Below are 26,148 nucleotides of genomic sequence, written 5' to 3'. Positions count from 1 at the left end.
TAAAAATAAACATATGTGGTATCACCGCATGTGGAAATGTCCGAATTATAAAAATATATAGGTAATTAAACCGCACGGTAAATGGCGTACGAGCAAAAAAATTCCAAAGTCCAAAATAGTGAATTTTTGGTCACTTTTTATATCATGAAAAAAGGAATAAAAAGCGATCAATAAGTCCTATCAATGCAAAAATGGTACCTCTAAAAACTTCAGATCACGGTGCAAAAAATTAGCCCTCATACTGCCCCATACCCGGAAAAATAAAAAAGTTATAGAGGTCAGAAGATGACTATTTTAAACGTATAAATTTTCCTGCATGTAGTTATGATTTTTTCCAGAAGAACGACAAAATCCAACCGATATCTTTATTCTGTAGGTCCATACGATTAAAATGATACCCTACTTATAAGGTGTCATTTTTACCGAAAAATTTACTGTGTAGAAACGAAAGCCCCCAAAAGTTACAAAATGGCGTTTTTTTTTTCCAATTTTGTCTCACAATTATTTTTTTTTCCGTTTCGCCATAGATGTTTGGGTAAAATGACTGATGTCATTACAAAGTAGAACTGGTGGCGCAAAAAATAAGCCATCATATGGATTTTTAGGTGCAAAATTGAAAGAGTTATGATTTTTTAAAGGTAATGAGGAAAAAACTAAAATGCAAAAACGGAAAAACCCCGAGTCCTTAAGGGGTTAAAAAAATGATAACAACATGCACCAAAATTAGCATGCTTAAAATTGTCATCTTCTAACCCCTATAACATTTTGATTTTTCCGCATACGGGGATGTATGAGAGCTCATTTTTCGTGCCATGGTCTGAAGTTTTTATCGGTACCATTTTTTGTTTTGATGGGACTTTTTGATCACTTTTTATAAGTTTTTTAGGGTATACAAAATGAACAAAAATACACAACTTTGGACTTTGGAATTATTTTACGTATACGCAATTGACTGTGCAGTTTAATTAAAGTTGTATTTTTATAGTTCGAACATTTATGCATGTGGCGATACCACATATGTTTATTTTTGTTTACTGCATGGAGCAGCAGATCGCCGATTGGACGGAGAGGAGGCAGGTAGGGTCGCAGTGGTCCCGAACAGCCCGACTGAGCTGCCGGGCATCATTTATTTTCACTTTGGACGCGGCAATGAACACCCTTGGTCCCGAAGGTGTTAAAGGGGTACTCCGCTGGAAAACTTTTTCTTTTAAATCAACTGATGCCAGAAAGTTTAACAGATTTGTAAATTACTTCTATTAAAAAATCTTAATCCTTTCAGTAGTTATGAGCTGCTATATGCTCCATAGGAAGTTCTTTTCTTTTTGAATCTCCCTTCTGTCTGACCACAGTGCTCTCTGCTGACACCACTGTCCATGTCAGGAACTGTCCAGAGCAGGATAAGTTTTGCTATGGGGATTTGTTCCTACTCTGGACAGTTTCTAAAATGGACAGAGGTGTCAGCAGAGAGCACTGTGGTCAGACAGAAAAGAACTTCCTAACAGAAGTAAAACAAAATCAAACCTATATATGTTGGGTGTCATTTTATTCGTATGGACCTACAGAATATAAATAAGGTGTCTTTTTTTATCTACCAAAAAATGCTCTGCATAGAGTCGGAAGCCCCCAAAAGTTCCAAAATTCCCCACAAATATTTTTTTGGGGTTTCGCTATAGATTTTGTGGTGAAATTACAAAGAAAAATTGGTGGTGCAAAAAACAAACCCTCATATGGGTCTGTAGGTGGAAAATTGGAAGCGTTATGATTGTTAGAAGGTGAGGAGGAAAAAACTAAAGTTTTAAAATGAAAAAAACTGCTGCTTTTCTGTTTGTTAATTGTTGAAGGTTGGAGGCGGGTGTGACAGCTGTCACGCCCCCTCCTATAGACTTACATTGAGAGAGCGTGAAATCACAATGGGGGTGTGGTGACACCCGAAGACTGCACCAGCATTCGGAACTAAATGTTCCAAATGCTGGGGAGTGGAGTACCCCTTTAACATGGGCTGACTATTGGAAATGAATGTGCTCATTCACCCAATAATTGGACTTAAAACCAAAGTAAAAGACACTTGGAAACTTATAGCCAAGGCAACCCTACAGTATATACCCCAATACACAATTCTTGTTCGACATTAAAGGAGTTGTCTGTTATAGGAGACTCATTTTCCTTATTAAGAACGTTCAACAATTAACATAAACAGAAAAACATATCCCCTATCCGCAGAATAGGTTTTAGATCGCTGGCGGTTCAAGTGCTGCGGCCCCCAGCATTCTCCTGTATGGAGCCTCGCTCTACCTTGGAGCGGCACATCATGACCCCCACCCGTAGTGGGGGCCGCCATGCCCCCTCCATTTATCTTCGGCTCTTCTATAGAGATATACGGAGGGGGCGTGGCAGCCCCCGCTTCCAATGGGGGTTGTGACACGCCGCTCCAGGGGAGAGCAGGGAGGGCCAGCACTTGGACCCCCCACGATATATAGCTTATCCCCTATCCTGTGGATAGGGGATATGTTTTTATCCATGTGATATCTCCTTTAATTGCCCTAGGTGATTGGCCACATTTGTGCAGTACATGGACATTCAATTGCTTCAATGGTTGCAATGTGTTGCTTCCTTTCCCCTATGGTAGACCTAAAGTAGAAGGATATGTACACCTTTACTACTTTTTTATTTTATTTATTTCTCTGTTGCATTTAAAATGAAAAATAAGGCAACTTTGCATATAGTCTATATTAAAAATATCCTACAGTTCTTTGTCTACAGCTGCTATGCAGACCTATATGATATCAAGCAAACTGTAAACTGATCCTGCATAGACACCAAATGCTTTTTTATTGTAGATGTATTGGAGCAATAAAACAATATGGTTGCATTGATGTGCTTAAATAAGTGCTGTCATTTGAACAAACACATCATAGAAAAATAGTACAAGTGAATATAAGAAACTTTGAAACATATCTTAGACAAAAATGCTTCTTTCGCCTGCAATACAAGTATATGGAGAGGAGGAGGAAGAAGCTCTGGGAAAACTGGAAATTAGAATTGAAGCCCACAAAGCAGAAATGTGCCATGTAACCCCATATAAAAGTTATAACGTGGCCAGAAACATTGCTTCTTCTCATGTATACACACAGGGCAGCTTCTGCTGAAAAGTCAACTGAAATGACAAGTACGCTTCTAAACACTTGCTGCCTAGTTTCTCCACAAATTATGAACTGCTTATGTTTGTAACCCTTTATGCAAATTGTACAACGCCTTTAAGTAAACTACATAATTTTATATTAAGATCAAGTCAGATCTTTAGTAATATTAACTGAGCCAATGTTCACATGGCAGTGAAACAAGCAGGGTGTCAATACTATGGTAATATCTAATGTAACTAAAAGCACAAAAAGGAACTAAAGCACTGTAAATAACAATGCAGCAATGCAGAAAATATGTTATATTGCTGGGTAGCTTTTTGAGCTGTTCAACCATTGCAATTGTGTTGCAGTTCCAAAGCTAGCCTTGCCTTAATATCCTGAAATGTGGTTTTATCATAATTTTGGAAACTACAGTGAAACTTTGAAGATTTTGTAACAATTTTTGAAAGTGACAACATAACCACAAAGTGTGAACACAGCCTTAATGGAAATCTGTCATCAGTATCACCTGCACTAACCTATTGGTATAGACTTGTAGTGCGGGTGATATTGATGAAAATTATTCTTACCAATCCCTGAGCCATGTCTTTGTCCTGGCAATATTTTTTTTCTCAATATGCTAATGAGGGACTGCCCAAGCCCTTGTGCCTGGAGATGTCCATTTTCAATCTCCATAAGAAGCGCTTTCTACCCCTGTGCTGAGGATCCTATGCTAAAGGAAGAAGCTCCACTCTGCAGCATTATGCCTCTCCTTCACATGCTCAGCCTGCATGAAGTGAAATCTATCTTCTAGTGAGAGAGGTTTTACAGCAGAGGACAGGCATAATTCCATAGAATGGAGCTCCTTTCTGCAGCATAGGAGTCTCAGCACAGAGACAGGAACCGAAAACCGGGGCTTGAGAATATACCCCACCCCCCATGCACCAAGCTGCTCATTAGCCTTACAAGAAAAAGAAGATTATTGCCGGAACAAAGGCAGGGACTATTTTCACTAGTATCACCGTATCTACAGGCCTAATGCAGTAGGTTAGTAAAGCATGACATATTACCTTTAAGCATGTATAAGTTAACTGCTATTTGACTGAAGAGTGAAAATATTAACTTTACATCTGCAGATTTATTTCTATTGGATCTGTCGGGAGACTGGAGCTTTTGCTTGGTTTGCTGATTTGCTGCGTTCTCTGGAACAGGAGATGATCACCTCAGGAAAAGATGGATTTCTCAATTATCGACTCTTTTTGACCAGCTGGGATAGCAGCATAGTATGTGCCATGTCCAATCTCAACTCTATTATATTATATATTATTTTCAAGTAGCCAAGCATGGTACATTTAAGGTCTAATTCACATCATGCTTTGGGGCTCCATTGGTGGTTTACATTGGGATATTATTTGAGCTGGTATGAGCAGAGGGTTCAAACCATAGGTTTGAATAGACCAAAGATAGTCTCTCTGTTTCATGGCAGTATATGCTTTATTTGCAGAACACAACAGCATAGTATTGTGTACTACAAATAAAAGTTATACTGGCATGAAGCAGATCCATCATAATCACAAATAGACTACATTTTATCTATTCAACTCTGTGACTATGCTGTGAGCAAGCCATGGTCATATGTTGGAATTCCTTTTTGATGGTATTCTGATGCATAATGATGGCAGAGTCCTGCAATGAGATGCAAACACGGCCTAAACATGACAAGAACAGTTACTTACACAATTGGAGATAATTGCAAAGCTTTAAGTTCATTTTCACACTCCAGTATTGCATCAATATTTGTAGGCCAGAGGAGTGACCAAAATACAGAAGAAATGCATGTGTTTCTATCATACAGTAATTTTATACAGTACACTGTACAAAAACTCAGTTTAGAGAAGGAGGGTGGCACTAACGTAAAACCGTACTAGGAAATCACACGTGCACATGGCTGTAGAACTCTCCCAAGCTGTAATCCACAATAGGTGGTTGTGGTTGTGGTAAATATAAAAGCAAGTACACTAAGCGATTGTTGAGCTAGCGATTGTGTGTCTGTATACAAGAGTGTGAAGTATACAAGTGAGTGAGTGTAAAAGTGAGGGGACTTAAAATTAAGGGACTTTAAATTCAGGAAGTTTAAATTGAAATATTAGATTTCTTTTTTCTTTTCTGTTAATTTTTGCTATCCCCAAATCTAGTATGACCTCCATGTTGGAAAAGGCAGTCCAGTGTGCATCTTGCACAATGTATGCAATCCTTGAACAGCAGTTTGAGGGTGCATATTGTTGTGCGTGATGTGTGCGAGTTGTTCATTTGGAAGCTCAGATCTAGGATCTAGAGGAGCAACTGGCAACACTGAGATGCATTAACAACCCGGAGAGGAGTCTCCTGCTCAGTGAGAAGGTACTCTCTGGGGTAGAGGTGGGGGAGGATAGTGGGACGGAAGTGCAGGACAGTCAGGCAATTAGCTGGGTTACAGTTAGAAAACGGGGTAGAGGGAAAAATGTCAGGGAGGCTAGTCCTAAACTGGCACACCCCAACAAGTTTGCCCGGTTGGCAGATGAGGGGGATGCCATTTCAGAGCTAGCGTTACTGCAGCAGGACTCTGCCTCTGACCGCCATGGGGGTGTCTGCTCCAGTAAGGAGGGAGGGAGGAGTGCAGGGCAGGCCAGACAGGTACTGGTAGTGGGGGACTGAATTATTAGGGGGACAGACAGGGCGATCTGTCACAAAGACCGGGATGGCCGAACAGTGTGTTATCTTCCTGGTGTTCAAGTTCGGCACATCGTGGATCGGGTTGACAGGTTGCTGGGTGGGGCTGGAGAAGACCCGGCAGTCATGGTACATATTGGCACCAATGACAAAGTAAGAGGTAGGTGGAGTGTCCTTAAAAATGATTTCAGGGACTTAGGCTGCAAGCTTAAGGCAAGGACCTCCAAGGTAATATTTTCTGAAATATTACCTGTACCACGAGCCACACCAGAGAGGCAGCAGGAGATTAGGGAGGTAAACAAGTGGCTCAGAAGCTGGTGTAGGAAGGAGGGGTTTGGGTTCATGGAGAACTGGGCTGACTTCGCTGTCGGTTACCGGCTCTACCGTAGGGACGGGCTGCACCTCAATGGGGAGGGTGCAGCTATGCTTGGGGAGAAGATGGTTAGAAGGGTCGAGGAATGTTTAAACTAGGGACTGGGGGGGAGGGAACCTACAACATAGAGGGGGAAGATAGCGTAGATAGAGGGGGGGGGGCGACTTAATAATGTACCTGGGGGTGGAGAGGAGGGAGGGGTTAGAATAGTTAATAGGGATAGGCATCATAGGAAAAAAAAACATACATCATTGAAGTGCATGTTGACTAATGCCAGAAGTCTGTCCAATAAAACTGACGAACTGGAGTTGGATTATGGAGGAGGATTATGACATAGTCGGTATAACAGAGACTTGGTTGGACGATAGCTGTGACTGGGCGGTCAACATACAGGGTTATAGTCTATTCAGGAAGGATCAGACAAAACGGAAAGGGGGAGGAGTCTGTCTTTATGTAAAGTCCAATTTGAAGGCTGCACTGCTGGAGGATATTTGGGAGGGAAACAATAATGTGGAGTCACTATGGGTAGAAATATATGGAGATAAAAACAAAAAAATTCTGATAGGGGTTTGCTACAAGCCACCAAACATAATGGAAGAGCCAGAAGATCAATTATTGAGGCAAATAAACAAGGCAGCAAATCAAAATGATGTGATAATAATGGGGGACTTTAACTATCCTGATATAAACTGGGAGACTGAGACCTGTGAATCACATAAAGGAAACAGGTTTCTGACTATAACTAAAGACAATTATCTGTCCCAAATGGTGCAGGGCCCTACCAGAGGGGATGCCTTACTAGACTTAATATTAACCAACGTACCTGACAGAGTAATTAATGTGCAAGTAGATGGACACCTAGGAAATAGTGATCATAATATAATACATTATAACTTGTTCTTCAATAAGGGAATCTCTCGAGGGGCCACAAAAACAATGAACGTAAGGAAAAGTTCGATCAACTCAGAGAAGCCCTTAACAATATAAAATGGGATAATATCCTCAAAAAGAACAATACTGACACTAAGTGGGAGACTTTTATAAATATCTAAAATTATCACTGTAAGATGTATATACCTTATGGGAATAAAAGGGTCAGAAATAAAAGAAAACCAATATGGATGAATAAAAATGTTAAGGGGGCAAAAAATGACAAAAAAAAAGCATTTAAATTACTAAAACAGGACAGCAGTGAAGAATCATTAAAAAGCTATAGAGAAAAATGTAAAATATGTAAAAAAAACAAAACAGATAAAAGACGCAAAAATAGAGACAGAAAGACTCATTGCCAAAGAGAGTAAAACTAACCCCAAAATGTTCTTTAACTATATAAATAACAAAAAGGTCAAAAATGAAAGTGTTGGCCCTTTAAAAAATGATGAGGAAGAAATTATAAACGGGGATCAGGAAAGAGCAAATATATTAAACAAATTCTTCTCCACTGTATTTACTGAGGAAAATGAAATGCCAGGTGAAATACAGTGTGATAAGGTAAACTCCCCAGTACAGGTCACCTCTCTAACCCAGGAAGAAGTACAGTGCCACCTACAAAAAATCTAAACAGACAAATCATCAGGTCCAGATGGCATTCACCCCTGTGTTCTAAAGGAATTAAGTAATGTAATAGACAGACCCCTATTTTTAATATTCAGGGCCTCTATAGTGACAGGGACTGTTCCCCAGGACTGGCGCATGGCAAATGTGGTGCCATGGAAGAGGTGAGCTCCAGACTGGACCAGGGGCAATCGCTGGATGTCGTATATCTGGATTTTTCCAAAGCATTTGATACGGTTCCACATAAAAGGTTGGTGCATAAAATGAGAAGGTTTGGGCTGGGGGAGAATGTGTGCAAGTGGGTAAGTAACTGGCTCAATGATATGAAACAGAGGGTGGTTATTAATGGTACTTATTCTGATTGGATGACTGTTACTAGTGGGGTACCACAGGGGTCCGTCTTGGGTCCTGTCCTATATAATATATTCATTAATGACCTTGCAGAGGGGTTGAATAGTAAAGTTGCAATCTTTGCAGATGACACTAAACTCTGTAAAGCGGTAAACACTATAGAGGACAGTGCACTGTTACAAATGGATCTGGATAGGTTGGAGGTTTGGGCTGGGAAATGGCAGATGAGGTTCAACACTGATAAATGTAAGGTAATGCACATGGGGAAGAAAAATCCAGGCTGGGATTATGTATTAAATGGGAGAACACTTGGGACGACTGACATGGAAAAGGACTTAGGAGTCTTAGTTAACAGTAAATTTACCTGTAGTGACCAGTATCGGGCAGCTGCTGCCAAGGCTAATAAAATCATGGGGTGCATCAATAGGGGCATAGATGCCCACGACAAGGAAATAATTCTACCGCTGTACAAATCACTAGTCAGACCACACATAGAATACTGTGTACAGTACTGGGCACCAGTGTACAAGAAAGATATAGTGGAGCTGGAGAGGGTTCAAAGGCGGGCAACCAGAGTAATACGGGAAATGGGAGGAATCAGAATTAGGGTTATTTAGTTTAGAAAAAAGAAGGCTTAGGGGAGACCTAATAACTATGTATAAATATATCAGGGGACAGTACAGAGATCTCTCCCATGATCTATTTATACCCAGGAATGTATCAATAACAAGGGGGCATCCTCTGCGTCAAGAGGAAAGAAGGTCCCACCAGCACAGACGGGAGTTCTTTATTGTAAGAGCAGTGAGACTGTGGAATTCTCTCCCGGAGGAGGTGGTCATGGTGAACTCTGTAATAGAGTTCAAAAAGGGTCTGGATGCATTTTTGGAGAGTAATAACATTGCTGGTTATGTATACTAGATTTATAGGGACAGAAGGTTGATCCAAGGATTTATTCTGACTGCCATATTTGGAGTCGGGAAGCAATTTTTACCTCTAATATGAGGGTTTTTTGCCTTCCTCTGGATCAACTCAACTCAATAGGGACTTATTAGTGTTATAGGTTGAACTTGATGGACTCTGGTCTTTTTTCAACCTTATGAACTATGTTACTAGATAAGGGTGCTCAGTCGCCACAAGGAGAAGTCAATGCAAGCAGATAGAAAGCAGGCGACAGAAATCACGTATTGTGTAGTAAATCTTCACATTCTTTTATTGTGTGGTAACAAGGAGGAACCGAATGACGACCGTTTCGCAGGTACTTCTTGCCTTCAACTGGTAGGGACCAGTTGAAGCAGGAAGTACCTGCGAAACGGTCATCGTCCCATTCCTCCGCTCCTCTGTTTTCATGGCCTTGTTACCCCTCAATAAATGTGAAGATTTGCTACACAATTGGTGAAATAAAAACTGAGAGTGTCTTAAACCCTTCCTCCCCATTTGTCAGGGCGCTATATGTTTCTACAACACATTCTTTATTACATAGATTTGTTTTAATAGATTTAATTTATTTAATATATATGGCCAGGGGAAGATTAGAATTACAGCTTCTGGAACTCCATCTCCATGCTGCATTCTCCTGCTTTCTGGGGTGGAATAGATTCAGTATATTAATACAGTAAATAATTATGGCTGCAGCAAGGGCCCAAGCAGGTACATATGTCTGCAAGGAAAAGCCGGAAAAGCCACTGATGGACACATCTGTAGGCAACCTATATCCCCAAGAACAAATAATGCAGATATGTGGGAAGGGCAACTGTCCCCTCATCTTATATGCCTTGGGAACTCCCTCAACAGCTATGATAGTTGCATACATTCTGGTTTTGGTGGGATTTTGTTCTGGGGCTTGGAGCTGGTCAGCAGCAACATTTAGAAGAGGAAGAGAGTGGAGTTTGCGGGCCAGCAGCAGGCGGCATGCAACATAACTTTTGCTTCAGTCCCTCTAGTCCACCATCACCCTTGATGCTGCTACTACCTCCAGCCAGGCCTTGGCCACCTTGCAAAGTTGAACTCAAAACAAATGTGTCTACCTCCCACTGTCCATTGGCTACTACCAGTTCCTCTAGTCCGCCATCACCCTTGCTGCTGGTAGTTTCAACCAGGCCTACGCATACACAACCTATGATCCCGAAAAAAAGGGATCATTTCATTGCCTATATTTGACTAAAAATAATTTGACTAAAAATAATAACCCTTGACACAATCCTTGACATATTTGCTTGGCAGACTAGAACTATTGCTACTCCCAACATTTAAAATATTGACTTCATCATGACAGAAAAGAGTATCTTCAATTTCAAGCATGTCAGAAGCTGAATCTGAAGCCAGAATTATACAAAAAAAATTCAAAATTTAAAAACATTTTCAAACTTTCCTTAGGTTTTTCCTATATTTTCAGACAACATCACCAATCCTGTTGCAATATAATGTGCTTTAACCGCTGGGTCAATGGTGTATACGTAAACAAATATCAACGTCCAGAATTGTGTATTTTTGGTCACTTTGTGCGCCCTAAAAAAATTTATGATCAAAAAGTCCCATCAAAACAAAAATGGTACCGATAAAAACTACAGATCACGGTGCAAAAAATGAGCCTTCACACACCCCTATATACTTAAAAATTTTAAAGTTATAGAGGTCAGAAGAGGACAATATTAAACATACAAATTTTTGTACAAAAAGTTATAATTTTTTGAAAAAAGTTAAACAAATCAAACCTATATAAGGCTGGGTTCACACCACGTTTTGTTAAATACGGTTCCCGTATACGGCTGGGAGGAGGGGGGCGGGGCTTAATCGCAGCGTGGTCGACCGCGTTTTTGGCTACGGTCGGGAAACTGCTTACGTCCGAAAACTAAGCCGACCGGAGGCTGCGGTTCACTCCGGTCAGCTCATGGACATGCATTAAATACGGTTGCCGAATACGGCTGAGTGCGGGCGCCGCAATTAAGCCCCGCCCCCTCCTCCCAGCCGTATACGGGAACCGTATTTAACATAACGTGGTGTGAACCCAGCCTAAGTTGGGTATCATTTTAATTGTACAGACCTACAAAATAAATATAATGTGTCATTTTACAGAAAAGTGCACTGCGTGGAATTTAAAGGGGTACTCCGCCCCTAGACATCTTATCCCCAATCCAAAGGATAGGGGATAAGATGCCAGATCGCCGCGGTGCCGCTGCTGGGGAGCCCCGGGATCCCCGCTGCGGCACTGCACTATCATTACAGCACAGAGCGAGTTCGCTCTGCACGTAATGACGTGCAATACAGGGGCCGGAGCATCGTTACGTCACGGCTCCGCTCCTCGTGATGTCACGGCCCGCCCCTTTCAATACAAGTCTATGGGAGGGGGCGCGGTGGTCGTCACGCCCCCTGCCATAGACTTGCATTAAGGGGACGGGCCGTGATGTCACGAAGGGCGGAGCTATGACGTCATGCGGCTCCGTCCCCTGTATCGCTCGTCATTACGCACAGAGCGAACTCGCTCTGTGCTGTAATGATAGCGCGGTGCTGCAGCGGGGATCCCGGGGATCCCCAGCAGCGGCACGGCGGCGATCTGACATCTTATCCCCTATCCAAAGGATAAGATGTCTAGGGGCGGAGTACCCCTTTAAAGCCTCCAAAAGTTACAAAATGACATGTTTTTTTTTTTCAGTTTTGCCCTACAAATAATTTTTTGGGGTTTTACCATATATTTTGTGGTGAAATACTTAATGTCATTACAAAATAAAATTGGTGGCGCAAAAAAATGACCTATGGTCACCAAAAATGTAAAATATGTGAACATATGAATTGCTGAAAAAAAATATAAACCTTACAATCCTTGTCTCTGGGACAGTTTACTCAGAATTGTTTAGTTCTAGGAGGTATTTTTTGCAATTTCATAAAAGAATACACAGGTATTCTAAAATATGCAGATTTATTAGTAATGATTAACATCTTAAGGACGCAGGGTGTACCTATACGTCCTGCGCCCGCTCACGCGATATAACGTGGGGTCACATCGGGTCTGTCCCAACGGCTAAAGGTAGCCCGGGACCCGTGGCTAATAGCGGATGTCACCAATCGCGGTGACATGCGCTATTAACCCTTTAGACGCGGCAATCAACTTTTGATCGCCACGTCTAAAGTAAAAAAAAAAGCATTCCTGATCCCAGTGGCTGATCGGGACCACTGCGGTGAAACAGCTAGAATGCATTAGGAGGGTTCCTTACCTGCCTCCTTGGCGTCCGATCGGCGATTGATTGCTCCAAGCTTGAGATCCAGGCTTGAGCAATCGACCGTTGATAAGACTGATCAATGCAAAGCTATGGCATAGCATTGGTCAGTGCTGGCAATCAATGTACTGCCTGGGGGGCTAGAACATAGCAAAATAAAAAAGTTAATAAATGTGATTTAACCCCCTTCCCATTAAAAAAACGATGTAAATAAAATAACTATGTAAATAAAATAAATATAAAAATATGTGGCATTGCCTCGTGAGTAAATGTCCGAACTATAAAAATATAACATTAATTAAACTGCACGGCCAATTGTGTACACGTAAAAAAATTCCAAACTAGCGTATTTTTGGTCACTTTTTATACCACAAAAAATGAATAAAAAGCGATCAAAAAGTCTCATCAAAGGAAAAATTGTACTGAATGGTACTGATAAAAACTTCAGATCACAGCACAAAAAATTTGTCCACATACATCCCCATATGCGGAAAAATAAGAAAAGTTATAAGGGTCAGAACAGGACATTTTTAAACATATTAATTTTCCTGCATGTAGTTATGATTTTTTCAAGAAGTAAGACAAAATCAAACATATAAGTAGGGTATCATTTTGATCATATGGACCTACAGAATAAAGATAAAGTGTCATTTTTACCAAAACATGTACTGTGTAGAAACAGAAGCCCTCAAAATTACAAAATGGTGTTTTTTCTTCAATTTTGTCGCACAATGCTTTTTTATTTTTTTATTTTGCCGTCATTACAAAGTAGAAATGGTGGTGCAAAAAATAAGCCCTCATATGGATTTTTAGGTAGAAAATTAAAAGGATTATGGTTTTTAAAAGGTAAGGAGGAAAAAACAAAAATGCAAAAACTGAAAAACGCTGAGTCACTGAGGGGTTAATAAACATAAATATGTATATAAACACAATGATTATATGTATATATGTTCATATTTGATTGGTGATTCATATATACATATAATCAAAGTATTAGTAAAACATTATAAGCTAATGTTAGTAACAAATATTTTAAAAGGTTAGTTTGATGATCGTCTACATAGTGTTAATTCTTAAAGAGATTAAAACATATGTACAACATTAAGGAAGTACTCTAAGCTTATCTTAGTAGTTACATACTGTATCACTACACATTTGCAGGATTTAGTAACTGTCTCAGTATACATCAGTGACAATGGTTAGACAATATCATATTCATGTTAATACTCTCAGAGACAATCATATAAGGAATGGGCAAATATCTAATCACTAGATATATAAAATGGAAGTGACCTGTATGAACTCTCCAGCCCCCCTAACTAACCACCCAAATCTGGTAGTACATTTTTAGGTACAATAAGATTTAAAACCTATGGTACTAAATTTTGAGGACATTTTTCTTGTTTTCCTTATATCAATTAGATGGTGAAAAATAAGACTATGATATATGCATTATATGAATGCCTTAGTATGCGTAGAACACACCCTGTTCTCTGCAGAAGGGAGTACTCCGTATTCTAGAACCTACAAACTCAAACTGGAGATTAGGGAAAGATCTGTTCACCATATATACTAATTTATATAATATGATCAACATTTTAAAATGATCTTAATCAAATAAAAATTATTTATATGCTACCAGATATGAGAGACCTTTAAGTGTGATCATAGTAAGCCATTGTATAGTTACCGTATAGTCGTATTAGATACATATATATGGCTGCATCTGAAAGGACTTCTCTGGCTCCTCATGGCCTTGTCTGTAAGGTAATAACTTCCAGGAGAGATCTAATTATCCCATGCTACCTTCCATGGAGGCAGTAACGAAATTCTGCAATGTGAACTCAGCCTAAAAGCAGTCATGCTGTGAATGTTTTCATTGGAGTTTATCACACTGTTGAAATGCATATTTTTCCATGCTGTTTCATGTTTAAAGGAGTAGTCCAGTTTACAAAAACTTGTACGTGTCAGATCGTGAGAGGTTAGACCGCTGCATAAATGAAGTGTGTCAACCACAGCACAAAGCAGCTGACACACCCTCGTCATGCATCTCTGTTGGAGAGCCAGAAATACATGAACGATGTATTTCAACTCTCCCATAGAGATGTATGGAGGGGATGTGTCAGCCATCGCTTTGTGCCATGGTAGACACAATTCCTTCATGGGGAGAGATGGGATGCTGGGAAGAAGATCACAGGGGGTCCCAGTGGTCAGACCCCTCGCAATCTGAAACTTATCCCCAATTCTGCTGATAGGGGATACATTTTTTTAAACTGGACTATTCCTTTAAAAGAAAAACGGTCATCAGTTCCCCCGCACTATAACCTGATATACCAGGTTATAGTGTGGGTGAACAGCAGACCGATGCGGGGTCTTGGACTGCTATACCTACCTGCAGTCCGGAGCCCCACTCCTCCAAAGGTCCCCCTCTTCCAGTGCGGACTTGCGCTTTGAGGCGGGCCCGCCGGCTAGATTTAAATATTCAAATCTAGCCAGCAGGCCCTCCTCAAAGCGCAAGTCAGTGCTGGAAGAGGGGGACCTTTGGAAGAGTGGGGCTCTGGACTGCAGGTTGGCATAGCAGTCTGAGACCCCGCATCGGTCTGCTGTTCACCCGCACTATAAGCCGGTGTATCGGGTTATAGTGCGGGGAACTGGTGACTGTTTTCCTTTAATGTTAACACTTTTTTGCTGTATTAATGTTACCTGTTATGTGAGCCATAATATACAGTGCTTATCTCCCCAGGCTGGCCATGCTATTATTAACTTTGATGTGGCAACTGATGCAGTTACAGGATTAAAGCAGAAAACCAGTTATGGGCGACCCATCTGGGAGAACGAGTTTTCAAGTGTGGCAGATGCACATCCCAGGTTTGTTGCACAAAGTCAAATCAATAGAGTTAATAAATGATGTATTTAGTCACATATGTTAAAAAAGTGACACTCTTAGCAATTGTCAGAGCCATAGAAATTTATACTCTGTGGCAGAAGGATTTGATAAGTAGAGACTGAAAAGGCAAAATATTACAGAACAGCTTTTGGTTTCACAGTGTCCTATCTTAAGCACGGCCATTTTTTTGAAGCCACACCACCTTTTGACAAAGCCATACCAGTTTTTGTAGGACCTTGGAAAAATGTCTAAAAAGTGTTGAAAACTCATACAAAATTTAGTGCATGTCTTCTTTTTTTTTTTTGTGACTTTTCCAGACCCCTTTTTTTCAGAGAAATAGGGGGAGATTTATCAAAACCTGTCCAGAGGAAAATTTGCTGAGTTGCCCAATAGCAACCAATCAAATAGCTTCTTTCATTTTTCAGAGGACTTTTCAAAAATGAAAGAAGTGTTCTGATTGGTTGCTATAGGCAACTTTTCGTCTGGACAGGTTTTGATAAATCTCCCCCATAAAACAGAATTGTGCACTATAATTATTTGTGGTGTTTTTTTTAGGTGATACAATTTTTAGGGGATGTTGTATCACAACACAACATTTTCGGGCAGCTCTTTTGCTCCAATTGACATAAATAGGACCTTCCGCCCTGAAAAGAAGTGATACAGCACTTTTTTGTCAATGCATTTCCCCTACTCCCAGTGACACAGAAATCAGCATGTGTCCAAAACAGCATGTTTTATCCCTGTCTAAACATATCCTTTGTAATTAAAATATTTTTTTATTAACACCTTAACTACATACTTATCAAAGCCATTTGAAAGCGTATTCCTTTAAAATGTTTCTATTGATATAACTTCTGGATGGTTTTATTGTTTGTATTGAAAAACAAGCAGTACTTGGGGTTGTCTGTCTGACAATGTCCAACCACTGCTGACAGTGCCAGATTGTGTGTGGGCATAAACCCCCATTCTCAATTTAGTCATACATTGCAAGGTAAAATAAAGCTATGTTCACACGGTGGAATTTCTGTGCTGAATTCTGCCAGAAATTCCACTAGAATTTACTGCACATTATGTTTCAATGGATTACGCTGTCCCATTCAGACAGCGCAATTTCTGCTGCAGTATGTTGTGGCTTAAGAATGCAGAATCACAAAGGTCCTTGTAGTTTTGGATTAATCTGCATAGATATACACAACAAAGAAATAATTCTACCGCTGTACAAATCACTTGCCAGGCCAACCATGGAATACTGTGTACAGTACTGGGCACCAGTGTACAAGAAAGATATAGTGGAGCTGGAGAGGGTTCAAAGACAGACAACTAGGGTAATACGGGGAATGGGAGGACTACAGTGCCCAGAGAGATTATCAGAATTAAGGTTATTTCGTTAAAAAAAAAAAAAAAAGGCTTAGAGGTGACCTAATAACTATGTAGAACAGAGGTCTCAAACTCCTGGCCCGCTGGCCACTTGCGGCCTCGCGGAACGAAATTTTGCGGCCCGCACCAGGGATGTGCAATTTGTATCACCCGACGTCGGGGACATGCAGTTTGAGACCCCTGTTATACATAGTTATTAGGTCGCCTCTAAGCCTTCTTTTGTTCTAAACTAAATAACCCTAATTCTGATAATCTTTCTGGGTACTGAAGTCCTCCCATTCCCCGTATTACCCTGGTTGCCCGTCTTTGAACCCTCTCCAGCTCCACTATATCTTTCTTGTACACTGGTGCCCAGTACTGTACACAGTATTCCATGGTTGGCCTGGCAAGTGATTTGTACAGTGGTAGAATTATTTATTTGTTGTGTATATCTATGCAGATTAATCAAAGACTCCAAGGACCTTTGTGATTCTGCATTCTTAAACCACAATATAAGCCAAAGTAGATTGATAATGTTAGTTTGTGGGTCTATAATTACAATAGTTCTTATTGCCATCATTATGGGATCAAAATGCTTATTCCCTGTTGTCTAATTTACAGGGATATATTTAACTACATTATAGAAATAATAGAGCCTGAATATATGAATTACATATTAGTAAATGGAACTGTAAATATTAAAATGGAAATGATAGTCTGAGTTTAATACTGGAAGGATTAATAATTCTTCACCTATAACTTCATTTCCTTGGGAAGTCCGGCCTGCTCTTTCCCTGTCACCAAAGATCCCAGTCACCAAAGATCAGGACCTTTAGATCAGCACCTTCTTCTTGGAACTGGAGGAATGTCCCTGTGTTGCCAGCGTACTGGGACAGTACAAAAGAGTTGTACATGGCAACCTGGACCATGTAGACCAAAACTTTTTTGTACCATACCTGTGTTTTCCGCATGGCGTTATATGGCTTGAGGATTTGATCAGAGAGAGAGGGGGAGGCGGCTAAGTATGTAGTATGTGCTTTGTGTAACTTTATATATAAAACGGTGTGTGATTATAAATCAGACACCGTTATGTGGGGGGGGGGGGGGTTGGCTGCGCCCCCAAAAAAGGGTGACAAATCGCAGCACCCTGAATCCCTAATAGGGCCCGGGACACGCTGAAGAAACTGCGGTGGACCCTTGAGGATCTACTAGGGGGTCGAAGGAAATTTTTTTTTAAACAATTTTTTCGATTTTTTTTTTCACTCCTACATGTCCCTTTATTGTATTCTCTCCCTGCACTACACAGATGTCTTCTTCCCTGAGGGGCTCCGATCTTGGCAGATGGGGGGGAGGAGGTCGTCCCTGGCTCCTCCTTGCAGCTCTGCCCGCTGACTGAACTCTGTAAGCTGGCAGAGCTGCGAGAAGAGGTCATTAATCCCTCCCCTGCCGGCTGCTATTGGACGGACGATCCGGCCAATAGCAGCTCTCCTGGGGGGGGGGGGGTACCAATAAAAACTACAGACCATGACGCAAAAAATTTGCCCTCATATAGCCCCATATATGCAGAAAGAAAGATATAGGGGTCAGAAAAGGACATTTTTAATTAAACATAGTCATTTTAACAGAAGTAAAACAAAATGAAACCTATATAAGTTATCATTTTAATCGTATGAACCTACACACACTCAACATACAATGGGCGTTCCGGAACTAATTACCAGTTTTCCATAGACACATGTACTCAACATATGATGGTTTCAACATACAATGGTCCTCCTGGAACTAATAAATATCCTATGTTGAGGGACCACTGTACAATACAGTGGGGATCAAAAGTTTGGGCACCCCAGGTAAAAATATGTATTAATGTGCATAAAGAAGCCAAGAAAAGATCGAAAAAACTCCAAAAGGCATCAAATTACAGATTAGACATTCTTATAATATGTCAACAAAAGTTAGATTTTATTTCCATCATTTACACTTTCAAAATAACAGAAAACAAAAAAAATGGCGTCTGCAAAAGTTTGGGCACCCTGCAGCGTTAATATCTTGTACTGCCCCCTTTGGCAAGTTCACAGCTTGTAAATGCTTTTTGTAGCCAGCCAAGAGTCTTTCAATTCTTGTTTGAGGTATCTTTGCCCATTCTTCCTTACAAAAGATCCAAAGATTTTCAATTATGTTGAGGTCAGGAGACTGTGAAGGCCATGACAAAACCTTCAGTTTACGCCTCTTGATGTAATCCCCTGTGGATTTCGAGGTGTGTTTAGGATCATTATCCATTTGTAGAAGCCATCCTCTCTTTTACTTCAGCTTTTTCACAGATGGCATCAAGTTAGCATCAAAAATTTGCTGAAATTTTATTGAATCAATTTTTCCTTCTACTCGTGAGATGTTCCCTGTGCCACTGGCTGCAATACAACTCCAAAGCATGATTGATCCACCCCCCATGCTTGACAGTTGGACAGAGGTTCTTTTCATTAAATTCTGTTCCCCTTCTTCTCCAAACGTACCTTTGCTCATTCCGGCCAAAAAGTTCAATTTTAACCTCATCGGTCCACAGAACTTGTTTCCAAAATGCATCAGGCTTGTCTAAATGTTCAGTTGCAAATTTCAAACGCTGATTTTTGTGGTGAGGACATAGAAGAGGTTTTCTTCTGATGACTCCTCCATGAAGACCATATTTGTACAAGTATCTCTTTATAGTGGAATAGTGTACCACACCTCCAGTGTCTGCCAGATCTTTCTGGAGGGATTGTGCAGTCAAACGTGGGTTTTGAATTGTTTTTCTCACAATCCTGCGAGCTGTTCGGTCTGATATTTTCTTGGTCTTCCAGATCTTGCTTTAACTTTCACGGTTCCTGATGACTGCCATTTCTTAATTACATTCCGAACAGAGGATATTGACATCTGAAAACGTTTTGCTATCTTCTTATAGCCTTCTCCAGCTTTGTGAGCGTCAACTATTTTCAGTTTCAGATTTCTAGACAACTGCTTAGAAGAACCGATGGTGCTGATTGTTGGGGCAAGGTCAGATGAGTTTGGGCATTTAAAACCTTTGAAATTGACATCACCTGGTCTTCCCAGATGATAGTTATATAGTTACATAGTTAGTACGGTCGAAAAAAGACATATGTCCATCAAGTTCAACTAGGGAATTGAAGGGTAGGGGTGTGGCGCGATATTGGGGAAGGTATGGGATTTTATATTTCTTCATAAGCATTAATGTTATTTTGTTCCAGGAATGTATTTAATCCTGTTTTAAAGCTGTTAATTTTTCCTGCTGTGACCAGTTCCTGAGGTAGCCTGTTCCATAAGTTCACAGTTCTCATTGGTAAAGAAGGCGTGTCGCCCCTTGAGACTAAACTTTTTCTTCTCCAGACGGAGGGAGTGCCCCCTCGTCCTTTGGGGGGGGGGGGGGGGGTTAACCTGGAACAGTTTTTCTCCATATTTTTTGTATGGGCCATTAATATACTTATATACGTTTATCATATCCCCCCTTAAGCGTCTCTTCTCAAGACTAAACAATTGTAACTCCTTTAATTGCTCCTCATAGCTAAGATGTTCCATGCCCCATATTAGTTTAGTCGCACGTCTCTGCACCCTTTCCAGCTCCACAGTGTCCCTTTTATGGACAGGTGACCAAAACTGAACAGCATATTCCAGGTGAGGCCGTACCAATGCTTTATAAAGGGGGAGTATTATGTCCCTGTCCCTTGAGTCCATGCCTCTTTTGATACATGACAATATCCTGCCGGCCTTTGAAGCAGCAGCCTGACATTGCATGCTATTCTGTAGTCTGTGATCTACAAGTACACCCAGATCCTTCTCTACCAGTGACTCTGCCAGTTTAATCCCCCCTAAGACATACGACGCATGCAGGTTATTAGTACCCAGATGCATAACTTTACATTTATCCACATTGAACCTCATTTGCCAAGTGGATGCCCAGACACTTAGTCTATCTAAGTCATCTTGCAACCTATACACATCCTCTATAGACTGTACCATGCTACAAAGCTTGGTGTCATCTGCAAAGATAGAAACAGAGCTGTTAATGCCATCCTCTATATCATTGATAAATAAATTAAACAACAGCGGTCCCAGTACAGAACCTTGGGGTACACCACTAATTACCGGGGACCAATCAGAGTACGAATCATTGACCACCACTCTCTGGGTACGATCCATGAGCCAGTGTTCAATCCAGTAACAAACTAAAATTTCCAAACCCAAAGACCTTAACTTACCTGTCAGACGTCTTTGAGGGACAGTATCAAACGCTTTAGCAAAATCCAGAAACACTATATCCACAGCCATTCCTCTGTCAAGGCTTCTACTCACCTCTTCATAAAAGCAAATTAGATTGGTTTGACAACTTCTATCCTTAGTAAACCCATGCTGGTTATCACTTATAATACAATTATCCCCTATGTATTCCTGTATGTAATCCCTTATAAATCCTTCAAACAATTTACCCACAATGCACGTTAAACTTACCGGTCTATAGTTTCCTGGGGAAGACCTAGAGCCCTTTTTGAAGATTGGCACCACATTCGCCTTGCGCCAGTCCCTTGGCACAATACCAGACACCATTGAATCTCTAAATATCATGAACAGGGGTACAGATATTACTGAACTTACCTCTCTAAGAACTCTTGGGTGCAATCCATCTGGCCCTGGAGATTTGCTTACATTTATATTACTTAACTTACCTTGTACCATCCCTTTCTTCCCTAGTTTATACAGAACTAAAGAACCCATTCAGTAGCTCCGCTTTCTCTTTATCGCCTGTGACAACCTCCCCATTATCATTATTAATGGGTCCTACATGCTCTGTCCTTGGTTTTTTTGCATTTATATATCTAAAAAAATATTTAGTATTAGTTTTGCTTTCTTTGGCCACCTGTCTCTCATTTTGAATTTTTGAATTTTTTACATTTTTACAGATTTTATTAAGCTCTTTGTACTGTTTAAATGTTATAGCTGACCCATCAGATTTGTATTTTTTTAAGGCTATTTTTGTGTTGTTTATTGCTCTTTTAACATCATTTGTCAGCCATGTAGGATTTAGTTTTAATCGTTTATATTTGTTCCCCTTTGGTATATATATTTAACTGTATAGTTATTTAGAGTTGATTTAAAGATGTCCCATTTACCTTCTGTATCAGTATTTGAGAACACCTCCCCCCAGTCTATGTCCTGTAGTGAAGCCCTCAGCCCAGGGAAGTTTGCCTTTTTAAAGTTATATGTTTTTGCCTTCCCCGCCTGTCTTTGTTTTCTACATTTTAAGTCAAAAGTAACTATATTGTGGTCGCTATTACCAAGGTTTTCCCGCACAGTTACATTACCAACCAGCTCTGCGTTGTTGGAAATGATCAGATACAACAAGGCATCACTTCTTGTTGGGTCCTCCACAAACTGGCCCATAAAATTATCCTGCAATAAATTTAGGAATTGTCGCCCCTTTGTAGTTTTAGCCAACCCCGGACCCCAATCTATATCTGGATAGTTAAAATCTCCCATTATTACCACTGTACCTGCCCGGGCGGCCCTCTCTATTTGTTTATGCAGCCGACCTTCTATCTCTTCAGTGATATTAGGGGGTCTGTAGATTACACCAAGTATTATTTTTTCATTATTTCCCTCCTTTTGTAATTCTACCCACAATGATTCCACATCCTCAGAATCATCACACACTATGGCATCGTTCACACTGACTTTCATACCACTTCTAACATACAGACAGACTCCACCACCTTTTCTGTTCATTCTATCTTTGCGAAACAATGTAAACCCCTGCAGATTGACAGCCCAGTCATGCGAGGAGTCCAGCCATGTCTCAGTGACCCCAACTATATCAATATGTTCCTCCAGTATCAAGGCCTCAAGCTCCCCAATTTTATTTTCTAGGCTTCTGGCATTTGTGAACATACACTTTACATTTCCATCCTTTATGTTATTGGGGTTAATGGGATTCAAGGGTGTAAGTTTTATTTTCCTATGAAGCCTATTCCTATTAACTATTCTAACCCCTCCCTCCGCTCCACCCCCAGGTACATTTATAATTCCCACCTCTCTATCTACACTATCTTCCCCCTCTTTGCTGTAGGTTCCCTCCCCCCAAGTCCCTAGTTTAAACACTCCTCCACCCTTCTAGCCATCTTCTCCCCAAGCAAAGCTGCACCCTCCCCATTGAGGTGCAGCCCGTCCCTACGGTAGAGCCGGTAACCGACAGCGAAGTCAGCCCAGTTCTCCATGAACCCAAACCCTTCCTTCCTACACCAGCTTCTGAGCCACTTGTTTACCTCCCTAATCTCCCGCTGCCTCTCTGGTGCGGCTCGTGGTACTGGTAGTATTTCAGAAAATACTACCTTGGAGGTCCTTGCCTTAAGCTTGCGGCCTAAGTCCCTGAAGTCATTTTTAAGGACACTCCACCTACCTCTTACTTTGTCATTGGTGCCAATATGTACCATGACTGTTGGGTCCTCTCCAGCCCCGCCAAGCAACCTGTCAACCCGATCCGCGATGTGCCGAACTCGTGCGCCAGGCATAAAACACACTGTTTGGCGATCCCGGTCTTTGTGACAGATCGCCCTGTCTGTCCCCCTAATAATTGAGTCCCCCACCACTAGTACCTGTCTGGCCTGCCCTGTACTCCTCCCTCCCTCCTTACTGGAGCAGACACCCCTCAATCAATGACGATTGAGAACAATCCATGACACTGGCAGGTCTCAGCTTTGCAAAGGGGGCAGTGCATGCTATAAATTCTGCACGGTGCCTAAACTTTTGGAGATGCCATTTTTTTTTGTTTTCTGTTATTTTGAAAGTGTAAATGATGGAAATAAAATCTTTTGTTGACATATAAGAATGTCTAATCTGTAATTTGATGCCTTTTGGAGATTTTTCCATCTTTCCTTGGCTTCTTTATGCACATTAATACACATTTTTACCTGGGGTGCCCAAACTTTTGATCCCCACTGTAATAGAAAAACTATAAAACTTGGGCATCATTTTAATTGCATTGACTTATGGAATAAAGATAATGTATAATTTTTTATCAAAAAGTGCACTGCGTAAAAACCAAACCCCCCAAAAGTTGCAAAATTGCAGTTTTCTTATAAATTTCTGCCCACAAATGATATATTTTTGCTTTCTCAGTATATTATATGGTTAAATGAAAGAGTCACTACAGAGTACAATTGGTCGCACAAAAATCAAGCTCTCATTTCGGTCTGTTGGTAGAAAAATAAGAGTTCTGGAGCAGAGAGGAGGGAAAAAACAAAACGTAAAAATGAAAATTGTCTGTGTCCTTAAGGCTAAAATGGGCTCAGTCCTTAAGGGGTTAAAGTGTTGATGTCAATGTCAATAAAAAAAAGTTTGACATGTCAAAATTTGATTTATCTGAGTTTGGAAGTAGATACCCCCACTAATTGCTAGAACGGAGATAAGCACTCAGCTAGGCACTGTTTCTCCTCACCGTCTCCTTGCGAATGATGGTGGTCTCAGTACCTAATCGGACAATGACAAGGGCATAGGTACCATAGTTGCAGACGGTATGCGACAGTTATGGGGCTCATGGGGAGAGGGGGCCCTGCCCTGATTGGTCTCATAATAGGTGGTTGTTTTAATATTTGCTATGGGGCCCCCTTTCTTCTACGTACACAACTGGTAACAGATTTAAACTTTTGACATATCTCTTAAAATGTTATTTATTTTTTAAATGACAGTTACACAATATAGGACAATATTATATAAAAATTGTAGGTAAGATCTTAAGAACATGCATTTGCATTAGGATACAGGACTAACTATTCATTTCTATTTTCAGGTCTACTGTAGGTGTTTTTCTTTGTGGGCCTCAAGCACTTGGAAAGACCTTGCAACAATGCTGCCATCAATACTCTAGCATGGACCCCAGGAAAGTGCAGTTTTACTTTAATAAGGAGAATTTCTGAGCTGCAGCATTATGGACTTCAACTGTGTTCTTATCAAAGAAGCTATTTAATATTTTCCTTCAGTTTACAAGCTGTAAATTAGTTTACAGAATGAGTTTATATCCATGTAATGGTTTAATGTGTGACCATTATCACAAAGGAGATGATGGAAGTGCTTCCTGTTACTACAACAGTGACACTAATGATAGATTCTACAGATGAATATTGTTTCTTATAGAAGCATAAATGTATATAAATATTTCTACAATAGCAGGAACCATAAAAGACTGATTCTGTTGAAGTGTGTAACTTTAATATGTCTCAAATCTAATAAAACTCTTTCTAGTGTTCATCTGTGTTGTAGCTGCGCTGTGGCCGCTATGTGTGTCTTCTAAAGGCAGTGCACCTGTGTGTCCTTCAGATGACCTTGGACAGATTTTTATCTTCTAGGAATAAGAAATTAAACTTTCTATTGAATGACTAAAAGCAGAGATTTTGAAAATCATGAGGCATTGATAAAGACTGCATAGTATTGCATTACTATTTACTGAATTTGGAATACCCCTTTATATGTTACATAAAGGAACTCAGACACCAGAGCATAGTGTTGAACTGCTGTCATACATATGCGAAAGGCGTAATTTCATACCTATCTCTCCATACCCATTTCTAAACATTTGTCCGTTTTGGTTCTGTCAGCCCAGGTCACTAAGAATTGCACTTATTGTGTTGTTAATTCACATTTGCATATGGAAAATAAAAATGTATTTTAACTACTGTATTTTTTTTATATTTTTAAAAGAGTTATCCAGCCTTTAAAAATAAACCAATAAATATGATGCTGGGTGGGAAGGGGGTGTTTGCAAACAGGAAAAAAAAATCATTCATTCCTAGCCCCAGTCTACTGCCGGTCCCCTGCAGCTCCTGTTCACATCCATTAGGTGTGTGGAGACTTATAGGTTTCTCAGGGGAGCATGAATAGCCACCACTTACCTTTTGTGGCGCTCTCCTAAAGCAGAAGCACTACCCCTTTAGTCCCTCTTGATTTTTACTAACCTCTTCCAGATGGGGCTCATTATCCTCTTTCCTGACTGAAGACAAATGTTTAAGTACATGCAGATTTGAAAGCTGTGAAGTACCGTATTTTTCGCCCTATAGGACGCTCCAGCATATAAGACGCACGCAATTTTAAATGAGGAAAATCTAGAATACAATGTAAAGTATAGGTCACAGTAATCTTCAACCAGCGGACCTCCAGATATTGCAAAATGACAACTCCCAGCATGCCCACACAGCCGTTAGCTGTCCGGGCATGCCAGGAGTTGTCGTTTTGCAACATCTGGAGGTCCTCAGGTTGAAGACCACTGGTATAGGAGGTAATACTCACGTGTCCCCGCCGCTCCGGACCATTCACCACTGTCCTGGATGTCGCCCTCCATCGCTGTTGCCGCATCCCCGGGGGTGTCCCCGTCGCTCCGGAACGTCTCTGCTGCCCGGTATCCTCGCTCGCCGTCGCCACGCACGCCGCTCCTATTGGATGACGGGGCGGCGTGCGCGACAACGTATTGACGACGTAGGAGAGCGCCGACCATGCAGGGGATCCTGGCACGGAGCAGACACCGAGGAGGCAGGTAAGGTCCCTCCCGGTGCAGCC

The 26,148-nt window shown here is 40.9% G+C and overlaps 1 protein-coding gene across 7 annotated transcripts in view; it reads left to right on the top strand.

Annotated features, from left to right (window-relative positions):
* The window catches only part of NOX1 (NADPH oxidase 1), a 182,202-nt gene extending 156,999 nt beyond the window's left edge, over positions 1-25,203 (top strand). For all 7 annotated transcript variants that reach the window (XM_056541281.1, XM_056541279.1, XM_056541285.1 and 4 more), the window contains 3 exons: positions 4,256-4,402; positions 15,061-15,185; positions 24,389-25,203. In XM_056541281.1, coding sequence (XP_056397256.1) covers positions 4,256-4,402; positions 15,061-15,185; positions 24,389-24,515 — 399 coding nt within the window. In that variant the 3' untranslated portion in view covers positions 24,516-25,203. The remainder of the gene's footprint in view (positions 1-4,255; positions 4,403-15,060; positions 15,186-24,388) is intronic.
* The last annotated feature ends 945 nt before the right edge of the window (positions 25,204-26,148 follow it).

This window comes from Hyla sarda, chromosome 9 (assembly GCF_029499605.1).
Source record: "Hyla sarda isolate aHylSar1 chromosome 9, aHylSar1.hap1, whole genome shotgun sequence".
Classification (NCBI taxonomy): Eukaryota; Metazoa; Chordata; class Amphibia; order Anura; family Hylidae; genus Hyla; species Hyla sarda.
The sequence above is the reverse complement of the archived record's forward strand: the minus strand, read 5'-3'. Positions and strand labels throughout refer to the sequence as shown.